The sequence below is a fragment of the Tenrec ecaudatus genome, chromosome 6 (genome assembly GCF_050624435.1).
Source record: "Tenrec ecaudatus isolate mTenEca1 chromosome 6, mTenEca1.hap1, whole genome shotgun sequence".
NCBI classification, from domain to species: domain Eukaryota; kingdom Metazoa; phylum Chordata; class Mammalia; order Afrosoricida; family Tenrecidae; genus Tenrec; species Tenrec ecaudatus.
Genome location: NC_134535.1, coordinates 78,250,756 through 78,262,914, shown reverse-complemented (window position 1 = coordinate 78,262,914; position 12,159 = coordinate 78,250,756). Strand labels below are relative to the sequence as shown.

At 38.1% G+C, this 12,159-nt stretch overlaps 1 protein-coding gene across 1 annotated transcript; it reads left to right on the top strand.

The window, feature by feature from the left end:
* The first annotated feature begins 824 nt into the window (after positions 1-824).
* LOC142451480 (olfactory receptor 6C6-like) lies at positions 825-10,605 on the top strand. Its single transcript, XM_075553272.1, has 2 exons — positions 825-1,743; positions 10,565-10,605. The coding sequence occupies exons 1-2, from the start codon at positions 825-827 to the stop codon at positions 10,603-10,605; spliced, it is 960 nt and encodes a 319-aa protein (XP_075409387.1).
* The last annotated feature ends 1,554 nt before the right edge of the window (positions 10,606-12,159 follow it).

Genomic DNA, 12,159 nt, shown 5'->3' with positions numbered 1-12,159 from the left:
CCCTGCCAAGTTTCCAAGGTTGTAATTCTGTAGAGTTACTGGTGGGTCTCATCGTAGATTCTCCAAGTTATTCAATTACTCAGCCATACAAATCAAAACCAAACTCACTGCCATGGAGTCAATTCTGGGTCGTAGACACTTCATAATACAAGGCAGTCTTATCCCTGTGAGTTTCCAAGACTAATTCCTTAATGGATCAGATGCCTCATCTTTCTCTCTTGATAGATCGACTAGCTTAGAACTCCTCGCTTGGACTTTAGCACACGGGGGAATGGCTACATCACCAAGGAACCTAAAATGATTGATGAAGGCCCCTCTTAAAGAGAAAATATGACTGATTCATGTTTGAAATTCTTACAAATATGACTATAAATTGGAAGATACGTTTATGTAGATGAAATCCTATACATAAATATATTTGTCAAAATATTTACACCTGGGTATATGTCTAAGGAGTGTTGGTAACCTAGTTGGTTACTAGTTAACTTACACTTAGGTTAGTAAGTAGCACAATGTCAGTAGTCCAAGGTCAGCAGTTTGAACCAACAAGACACTGGGTCTGGGAGCAGGTCGGAAATGAGACATTGTTGCTCAGGTAAAGATTTGCAGCTTCAGGAATCAACAGGGGAGGTTTATTCTGCCTTTGGGTTCCCTGTGAATTTGTCCACTCTATGGCAGTGATTTCCTTTGTTTGTTTGTGATGTGATCCTATTTCTAGTATGGTTCTTTTTATGCCTAAGAATGAAAACTATTTTCTTACTTGTGATAATACTTTTTATTTTCTCTATATTTTTCTAGCGTGGAGAACATAAAACTAAAAACAAATGAAGAACCAATCAATGGAGCTAGAGTTCATTCTTCTTGGACTGTCTGATGATCCTCTAATGCAAATTGTGATTTTCCTTTTCCTTTTTCTCAATTACATTTTGAGCCTGACAGGAAACTTCATCATAATCCTCCTTACCCTGCTCGATCGCCGCCTTAAGACTCCAATGTATTTCTTCCTCCGAAATTTCTCCTTTTTAGAAATTTCGTTCACTACGGTCTGCATTCCAAGGTTCTTGACTACCATTCTGACTGGGGACAAAACCATTTCTTATAATGGTTGTGCAACTCAATTATTCTTTTTCCTTTTATTAGGAGTTACAGAATTTTACCTCCTGGCTGCCATGTCCTTTGATCGTTATGTTGCCATCTGCAAACCTCTGCATTACCCCATTATCATGAACAATCGAGTGTGCTACCAGCTTGTCCTCAGCTCTTGGGCAACTGGCTTGTTAATCATCTTTCCCCCTTTGGTCTTGGGGCTCCAACTAGATTTCTGTGCTTCCAGAACTATTGATCACTTCCTGTGTGACTCTTCTCCTATCCTGCAGATCTCTTGCACAGACACTCGACTAATAGAATTGATGGCCTTTGTTTTAGCTGTGGTGACACTCGTGATCACATTTTTGTTGGTAGTCCTCTCCTATGTACACATTATCAAAACCATTCTCAAATTCCCTTCTGCTGAACAACGCAGAAAGGCATTTTCCACCTGTTCCTCACACATGGTTGTTGTCTCCATTACTTATGGGAGTTGTGTCTTTATGTACATGAAGCCATCAGCAAAAGAAAGGGTGACTTTAACGAAAGGTGTAGCTGTGCTCAATACTTCTGTTGCCCCATTACTAAACCCCTTCATCTATACCCTACGGAACCAGCAGGTGAAAGAAGCTCTCAAGGATGTGCTTCAAAGAGTTAGTTATTTTCAAAGAGAGAGAAAATTTTGACATGCTCCTTAATGACAGAACTGGAAACAATCTTCAATGTTATTAACTCAGAGTCATATTAATTATCTTCAAAATTTTCTTAGCAAAATAGTTTTTATATCTATACTTCTTCACCTTTCTATGTTCTTTTTATAAGTAGACCTTTCTACCGCTTAAACGTAAACTGACCTCTTAAATACAAAATATTGTATTTCATCTTTGCTTAGAAAATATCACCAATGATATTTTATGTACCAAATGCTTAGTAAAACAAGACCTTGCTAATCAAACTAAATTTTATGCCTATAACAATACTTATGATTTAAAAAATAAGCATTAAATATGCTCTTAATTAGTTTTCATTGCAAAAATTTTAGTTTGAGAAAAACACAAAAATGATAAATATTATACAATGTAACTAGTGTTATAAGATGAAAGAGGTAGAATATCTGCTTATTTTTAAAGGTAACATAACCTTCTGAAATGAACAATCACTTATATTGATCTTGAGAGAGAAAAAATGGAAATAAAATATCTACATGTGTTATCTCCTTAAGTATATTAATTGCAAAGAACTGGGGATTCTATTCAAGAAATTTCAAGTAGAAAAGTTTAATAATTAAGAATATGGTATTTGTAACCATTCACAGTTATTGTGTTGAGTAGAAATAATTGAATGTCGGGTCTTTTTTCTAATTGCTTAAGTTTGTGTATACTCTCTTAGACCTACCAATGATAGTGTTATATTTGTGGCACACTTTTTTTTTTAAATTTGGGACAATTTCAAATGATTTAAATAATTTTAAAAGGAAAAAGTCCAAACATTCTGCATGTGTAAAATTTAATCACATTTGTTATTAATGTCTATGTTATATGCCATGACGTACAATCATTTAAAACAAGACATATCGACAATTACATAAACATATGTAACAATAGAGAGAAGATGAAAATATTATGTTAATTAATTCTTTGTGTCTTCACAGTCGTTTCCTTTTCACCATTCCATCTGCATACCCTCTGATACTTTCTCTGTCTCTGTAGATAAATTTTGCTTCCTTTTAAATCCCTTACAGAAGAAACCAGACAGCATGAGCTCTTTCTCTTGCTCAGCATAGTTATTAACATCCCTCCATCCCCCATACTATTATATGATTCTACAGTCTATTTGTAGGTAGCTTAGCAGAATTTGTGGTGATCTTTGCCAATGCTAACTTTCTATGTCCTATGGAGTGTCAGGGTTTATGCATTGGGCTGTGAACCTGTATGGCCAGGAATTAAAAATCACCAGCTGCTTCTTTGCAGAAAAACAAGGTTTTCTGCTCCTGTAAAGGGTTACAGTCCCAGAAACCCACAAGGGTAGTTCTGCCCTGTCCTACGAGGTTGCGGTGAATTGGAATCGACTCGATGGCAATTAGTTTGGTTTGAGAATTGTGTTAGTCACTTAATCTGGTGTCAGTTTGAGGATTAAGTGTGTAGAAGTGAAGTCTAGCCTGTCAATCTGCAGATGGCCAATGAGACTTCTGTATGGACATGGCCTTCTCCTGAGAATTCTGGGAAATCAGGTAGTTCCTCCTGGGAGGTGGGAGACACTTCTCTCTCCAACTCACCCTGGGAGACCTAGCAGCTGACATGACACATGGATTCACCCTGCTAGCACTGAGATGTTTCCAATGACACTGGATCCAAAGACTTTCTACCCACTGATTTGTGACCTTCTACATTCAGCATCATTGCATGTGCTTTGTGAGTCTGAAGAGGACTTTGTAGATTGATTTCAGACATGTGGGCTAATATCAGACTTATGGACTTGATCTGGATGGGCAGGAATGTTTTCTCAATGCTCAATTGCTCTTGTATATAAATCTCTTTCTTTTCTTTTTTTAAATTTAATCATTTATGAGGAGCTGATTCCAGGAGCCCAAGCAGAAAGCAAGTGTTTTGAGAATGATCAGGGAAATGAATGTATAAGGGTGCTTTACACAACTGATCTATGTATGAGTTTTGATAAGTGTTGTATGAGCCCCAATAAAATGATTTTAAAAATTAATCACTTTACCGGGGGCATGTACAACTCTTATCATAATCCATACATACATCCATTGTGTCAAGCGCATTTGTACATTTGTTGCCATCATCATTCTCAAAACATGTGCTTTCTACTTGAGCCCTTGGTATCAGCTCCTCATTTTTACCCATCCCTCTCTGATCACCCCTCCCTCATGAACACTAGAAAATTTATATATTATTATTATTATTTTGTCATATATATCTTACACTGTCCGAGGTCTCCCTTCACCCACTTTTCTGTTGTCCATCTCCCAGGGAGCAGGTGATATGTAGATTCCTGTAATAGGTTCCACCTTTCCACCCCACTTTCCCTCTACCCTCCTGGTATCGTCACTCTTAGCACTGGTCCTGAAGGGATCATCTGTCCTGGATTCCCTGTGTTTCCAATTCCAATCTGTACAAGTGTACACCGTCTGGTCTAGCCAGATTTTTAAGGTAGAATTGGGATCATGATAGTGGGGGCGGGGGGGGGGGAGGAAGAATTTAGGAACTAGGGAAAGTTGTATGTTTCATCATTGGTACATCGCACTCTGACTGGCTCACCTCCTCCCAGAGATCCTTCTGTAAGGGGATGGGTCTTGCCTACAGATGGGTCTTGGATCCTCAAAACAAACTCCCCCTTATTCACAATGGTTTCACTTTTTGTTCTTTGATGCCTGATACCTGATCCCTTTGACACTTCATGATCACACAGACTGGTGTGCTTCTTCCATGTGGGCTTTGTTGCTTCTGAGCTAGTTGGCCGCTGGTTTATCTTCAAACCTTTAAGACCTCAGATGCTATTTCTTTTTATAGCCAGGCACCCTCAGCTTTCTTCACCACATTTGCTTATCACCCATTTGTCTTCAGCATTCATATTGGGAAGGTGGGGGAGGGAGGGAGGAAGTGGTGCTAACAAACCCAGGGACAAGGGAAGAGCCAGTGATCCAAATCAATCATGAGGAGGGTGTAGGGGGCATAGTAGGGCTTGATTAACAGTAATATAACTGAGAGAATTTACTGAAACCTAAATGAAGGCTGAACATGATAGTGGGACAAGGGGAAAGTAAAAGGAAATAGAGGAAAGAACTAGGAGGCAAAAAGCACTTATAGAGGTCTAAATAAAGGCATGCACATATGTGAATATATTTATATATGATGATGGCAAAATAGATCTATGTGCATATATTTATAGATTTAGTATTAAGGTAGCAGATGGACATTGGGCCTCCACTGAAGTACTCCCTCAATGCAAGAATACTTTGTTCTATTAAACTGGCATTTTATGATGCTCACCTTACCAACACAATCACTTTAGACAAATTGGGTGCATAAGCAAATGTGGTGAAGATAGCTGATGGAGCCTGGCTATCAAAAGATATAGTATCTAGGGTCTTAAAGACTTGAAGGTAAACAAGTGGCCATGTAGCTCAGAAGCAACAAAGCCCACATGGTAGAATCACACCAGCCTGTGTGATCATGAGGTGTCGAGTGGATCAGTCATCAGGCATCAAAGAACAAAGAACAAAAAATCAAATATCTTTCTTATACCCATTTGTGTCCATGGATTTCTTTCTCTAGTCTACCCAGAATAGAATAACACATCATGGCACCAGGAGTGGGGTACTAGAGAAGCAAGTCATAACAATGGAGAATAAATATTTGTTTGACTTCTCCATCATGGTAGTGTTCCTTCCTTGGCTAGCCAGAAGTCAGTCACTTTACTGAGTTGTTTTCTGAAAAGAACATGAAAGTTAAAGTTTTGATTATTATGTTGCTTGTATTCTTTGGGTATTCCTATTTGAAATGCTGAGAATGAATATTATTAATGGATATTTTGAGGTCAGGGGTAGAAATCACCATTTTAATTTCTCAGAGACCATGCTGGTTAGAGAAAATGGTTGAGAGAAGGTCAAAATGGCTGACAGAAAGCCGGATTCTGGTTTGATACTCTCAAGAGGTCTAATACCATATTTTTGTACAAATAGAATAGTTTAAATAAGAATTTAGATAAGCTAAATAAAGATTGAACTTGACTGTTTTAAGAATTGAGTTTAGCATCTGATTCTACTGTGCTTTTACTGATTTCCTCTGTTTATTATTACTGATAAAATGATGGAGAAAATATTTATTGGGAAGTTTGAAAATAGAGCTTGTAAGCCCCCTTGCCTGGAGCCATTAATTTGATCTTTAGATGTGTTTAGGACACAAAGAAGGCTCCAAAACCAAAGCCCCACCCAGTGCTTTGGAATTCTCAAGACATTTGAATTCCATGAGACTTGCCAGGGAACGAGATTGACAGATTGAAGATTTTTTTTAAAAAAAGGAACTCTTTGGATTTGAAATTTCAACGCTAGTGGTTTTTGTCAGAAGCTGGAAAAAAATCTGGAACCATGAAGAAATCTCTTCTCTAAAACTGAACGTTAAAGGAAGCCTGTGGGCAGGCTGAGATGCTTCCTAGGTGACCACCTGGATCCACTTGTTGAGTGGAACTGGAAGAAATGCAGCAATAGAGAGTTGGTTTGGGCCTGGCCACTAACACCCGTGGACCTGGTTTACAGCAACTAGAGGAGAAGATGAGAGTGGGCTAACTGGTCTGAAGTTCATGACCTATCACAAGGGACAAGGATTGTTGAGAATTTGTGATGGGGCCATGGTCTAAGACAAGACGACCAATGGGCACTCTGGTTAGTCTAAGAGAGGCAGAGCACCTTGAGTTGACCAGAACCCTACCAGATGAAGAGATTTTTTGAGGGTGTGAACTGGTGAATATTGCTGTTGACTTTATGGATGGCCTATTCTGATTTGACTTTGCTTACGGATGCGGATTTCACAAGGTTCCAACTGGAATGAGGATTTTTCACACTGAAAAATATGATTGTCTCCTCAGAATACTGGGTTGATATAAGTGGGCAGTACAGAAATTGGATAACAAAAATTGGGGGAATAAATCCATGAAGTGCTTGGCTTTACAAACTTTCATAGGTAGGGGAATATATTCATAGGATTATAAGATTAAGGTTTTGGTGTTACTTAACTGTAATTGTTAGGCATAGGATATTTTTGTTTTGTTCACTTACAAAATGTTATGCTTAAATGAGGGTGGCACATATTGAATTGTATGCATTTTATTTTTATCCTGTCAAGTACAGATATGATATTATTATTGTTTGTTTGAAAATTATATATGGCTACAGAGTTATGTGAAAGTGTCAAATTAACAAGGAGTGGTCTGTGGTAATCACCTAATCTGGTGTCAATTTGAGGTGTAAGTGTGTAGGGGTAGAGTCTAGTCTGTCAATCTGGAGATAGCCAAGGAGACCTCTGTGTGGGCATGGCCTTCTCCGGAGACTTCTGGGAAGTCTGATACTTCCTCCTTGTAGGCAGCAGAGACTTCTTTCTCTGACACATCCTAGGAGACTTAGCAGCTGACAAGACACATGAATCTACCCTGATGCGGGGACCCCTGCCAACACTGAGATATTTCCAATGACACTGGATCCAAAGACTTTCTACCCACTGGTCTCTGATCTTCTACAGTTGGCATCATTGCATGTGTTTCATGAGTCTGAAGAGGACTTTATAGATTGGTATTGGACACATTGGCTAATATCAGACTTCTGGACTTGATCTGGACTGGGTTGGGATGTTTTCTCAATGTTTAATTGGTCTTGTATATAAACCCCTTTCTTATACACATATGTGTGTCCATTGACTCGTGTCTCTAGTCTACCCAGACTAACACAAGAATTTATTCTATCATGTTGGTATTCTTTTTTGTTCACCAACAATTTTATTGGCATATAATTCACACATCACATAAGTCAGTAAAGAGCTCAATCACATCATGAAAAGTTGTCCTATCAGCAACAATGATTTTAGAACATTTTTTCATTCTTGTGCTCATCATTATTAGTTTCCCATATCTCCTCAACTTAGGTAAAAGGTTTCATTTAGGAAACTAGTACTAGGCATATTCTCCCGCTTGAATTTCACCTAGTATGACAAAAAAATATTTTTCCTCTGAAGAATCTCTCCACAAGACTTCATTTTAACTGAACAATGTTAAAAATAAGTCCTTTCCACATCATGAAAGAATTTCTTTCTAAAATATCCTTTTGAAATAATGTGTCTGTCTAAAAGGATTTAATTAGAAGAGATGACTTTTCCTGTTTCCTTAGGTGTTTACTCCTCAAGCCAACATTTTTTGAATTAATATTTTCATCCTAATCAAATTGTGTGGATCATAATAAAGTGTAGATAACTGTGAAGAATGAGAATTCTAGAACTCTTCATTGTGCTCATGTGAAATCTGTGCACAGACCAAGCAGCTAGACTTAAAACAGAAACAAAGAAATACTGCTTGCTTTAAAATCAGGAACTGTGCCCCAGGGTTTTCCTCTTTCACTGTACTTATTCAATATGTAAACTGAGTAAATGAGTAGAGACTTTAAACTCTATGAAGAAAAATGTGGCGTCAAGATTATAGGAAGGCTTATTAACAACCAGCAATATGAAAGTGAGGTAGCTTTGCTTGCTGAAAGCAAGGATGACTTGCGGCACTTGCTGATGAAAATGATCAACTTCAGTCTTCAGTATGCATTGTAACTTAATGTAAAGATAATCAAAATCATTAAAATTTGACCAATAGACATCATGATGAAAGGAGAATAAATTGAAGTTGTCATGGATTTAATATTGTTGCTTCCACCTTCAATGATTAAGGACAGAACAGTGAAGAAATCAAACAGCATATTGCATGGGACATATCTATTGCACAAGACCTCTTTAAAGTGTTGGAGACATGGGCTATGTCACTTTGAGGGCTTTGATGTAAATGACCCAAGTCAGGATATTAACAATAATCTCTTTTTGATTTAAATGACCCAAGGTAGGATATTAATAACAATCTCTTTTGTATGTGGATGTTGGATGATAAGCAAGACCACCACAAAAACACTGATGAATTTGCATTGTGGTATTGCAAACGAAAATTGAAAGTACCACGAACATCCAAAAAACAAACAAATGTGTCTTGGAAGTTCAGTCAGAATGCTCCTTGAAAGTAAGGATGGGAAGAGTTAATCTCACATGCTTTGGACACATTAGAAGTCCTTGACAAAGACATAATATTTGGCAAAGTACTGTGTCAGTGACAAAAAGGAAGGCATCAAGGAGATGGAGTGACACAGTGGCTCAATACAGTACAATAATGGGATCAAACATAAGAGCAATTGTGAGGCTAGCGTAGAACAAGATAGTTTTTCATTTTATTGTATAAAGGGTCACTATGAGTTAGAACATGCTTGACAGAACTTAATAGCAACAGTTTCTCACACACATGTTCTTGTTTAGGTGCCATTAAGTTACCCCTGACCCATAGAGAACCTATGTACAACAGAATGAAGCACTTCACAGTCTTGTAAAATCCTCACAATTGTTCCTATGCCTGAGCCCATTTATGTCAATGGACTCAATCCATGCGTCAATCCATGTCCTTGAGAGACTTCCTCTATCTCGAGATTCCTCTACTTTACCTTGGAAAAGGACATCGAAGGACTGGTCTCACCTGATAATATGTTCAAAGTACGTACGTTGAAGTCTTATCATCCTTACCTATAAGGAGCACTCTGGCCTTTTTTTTTTTCTCTAAGGCATATCCATTTGTCCTTTTAGCCATGGTACTTTCCATGGTACTTGTCCATGGTACCTTCAATATTCTTTGCTAGCACCACAATTTAAATGTATTAAAAATAGAAAGAAATGCATGGATTCTTCTTAGGTCTTTGTATTAATCTGGGTACTTTAGAGAAACAAATCCACAGAAACTCATGTATAAGAGAGAGTTTTATATAAAGGGTAAGTGCACATCAAGAAAACATCCCAACCCAGTGCTGCCCAAGGCCACAAGTCCAACATTAACCCATTAACCCATATGTCCAACACCAGTCCGTAGAGTCCTTCTCCATCTCATAAAACAGACACAATAATGCCAACTGCAGGAGGAAAGCTGAGTCAGTGAATGTGTAAGCATCTTAGCACTTTCAGGGGTCTCCATACAGCTGCTCCAGCACCTATGGCTGCATTGGGGTAGGTCCATGTGGCTTCTCTTTGAGGGATGTCTTGTAGGAAGTCAGCCATGCAAACTGAAGCAGGGAAATGCTAAGGCAGCTGCACCCTGGTGGGACCATCACAAAGCAAGAGACCTGAGAACTAGAAAGGCAAGGCTCACTGAGCCATTTATACCCCCACTCTTCAATTAATCCCATATGTGTTTATCAGACAGGTTGGCACTATAAACTAACTACCTCAGTCTTCTTTATTCAATGTCCAACTTTCACATGCATATGCGGAGATGGAAAATACCATGGCTTAGGTCAGTTGACCTACAGTCCTCAAGTAACATCAGATCTTGTGCAGCAGTTTTACCTAAGGTAACATGTCTTTCAATCTCTTGATTACTGCTTCCATAAACGTTCATTGTGCACACAAGCAAGACAAATTCCTTGTTAACTTCAACCCCATCTCCATTTTTCATGATGTTACTTATTGGTCCAGCATTGAGGATTTTACTCTTCTTTACACTGATTTATAATCTATATGGAAGTCTACTATCCTTGATCCACAACAGCAGGTGCTTCAATTATTCCCCCTTTTCATCAAGCAAGGCTGTATTATCTGCATATCGCATGTTCATAATCCTTCCTCCATTCCTGATGACACATTCTTCTTCATATAATCCACCTTTTCTATTGATTGCTCAGTTTACACATTAAGCAAGTATTATGAGAGGATACTACTGTGATGTACACATTCTTGATTTTAAATCATGCATACATACCGATTCATAATACACGGTATATGTTTGTGACATTCCTGACAGTCATGGCAGCCTAGAAGGAAAGTACAGATTTACAGGAGACAGAGTATGGGATTTTGATAGAGGAGAGAATTAGGGTAGAGAGTAATATAAGTTATTAAATGCCATCAAGTCAATTCTGTTCAACAATGAAAATACAGCCTGGTCCTGTGTCATCATGTCAATCTATTTTGTAAAAGAATCAGTTGTCGAAGGATCTTCTTCTTTCTTTTTGGTACCAACTATAATGTCCTTTTCAGAGACTGCTCTCTCCTGATAACATGTCCAAAAACACAAGAAAAGTTAATTATTTAATTTGCCTGAAGTGTAAATGTTAAATTTGTATTTTTGTGCAAAAGGCACAAACTCTGTACAAGAGAATCTTTGGGAGTATTTTTCACCCAATAAATCTCAAGTTTCTGTAGATATCTATGGTTGTTCATTCTGTTATTTATTCATTCAGTCATTCATTGCTTTCAACAGAACATATAGAGCTGTAAAATGGCAATGATTACATATGATTATGACAGACATGGTCTTTTAAAATTATAATTATGTGATATTTTAAATTTATATTTGTTATATATAGAACATTAAGGTTCCTCTGTGCAGTTTACACTTATTAATAAAGGTGGTATGAACATTGTATTCAGGTTTTTATGGGGACATATATTTTCTTTTTTTTTTATTTTAACAATTTATTGGGGCTGATACAATTCTTTTCACAGTTCATATATATACATACATCAATTGTATAAAGCACATCTGTACAGTCTTTGCCCTAATCATTTTTTTCTCTTTTCTTCTTTTGCATTTTATTAGGGACTCAAACAACTCTTACCACAATCCATACATATACATACATCAATTGTATAAAGCACATCCATACATTCCCTGCCCCAATCATTCTCAAGGCCTTTGCTCTCCACTTAAGCCCCTTGCATCAGGTCCTCTTTTTTTTTTTCCCTCCCTCCCCATTCCCCCCCTCCCTCATATGCCCTTGGTAATTTATACATCGTTATTTTGTCATATCTTGCCCTATCCGGAGTCTCCCTTCCCCCCTTCTCTGCTGTCCCTCTCCCAGGGAAGAGGTCACATGTGGATCCTTGTAATCAGTTCCCCCTTTCCAACCTAATCACCCTCCACTCTCCCAGCATCGTCCCTCACACCCTTGGTCCTGAAGGTATCATCCACCCTGGATTCCCTGTACCTCCAACCCTCATATGTACCAGTGTACAGCCTCTGTCCTATCCAGCCCTGCAAGGTAGAATTCGGATCATGGTAGTTGGGGGGAGGAAGCATCCAGGATCTAGGGGAAAGCTGTGTTCTTCATCGATACTACCTCACACCCTAATTAACCCATCTCAAACTGGAGGAAATCATGCTAAGCGAAGTAAGTCAGGCACAAAAGGACAAGTACAACATGAGTCCGCTGTGGTAAGAATTAAAAAAAAAATTTTTTTTTAAAAAGCAAAAGTGGCATAGGGAAAAAAGCTACTG

Bases quoted from the DNA above. Each gene is read 5' to 3' on its own strand.
- LOC142451480 (XM_075553272.1), top strand. From the start codon at position 825: ATGAAGAACCAATCAATGGAGCTAGAGTTCATTCTTCTTGGACTGTCT. The intron at 1,744-10,564 runs GTTATTTTCAAA...TTGATTGCTCAG, and splicing joins GGATGTGCTTCAAAGAGTTA to TTTACACATTAAGCAAGTAT.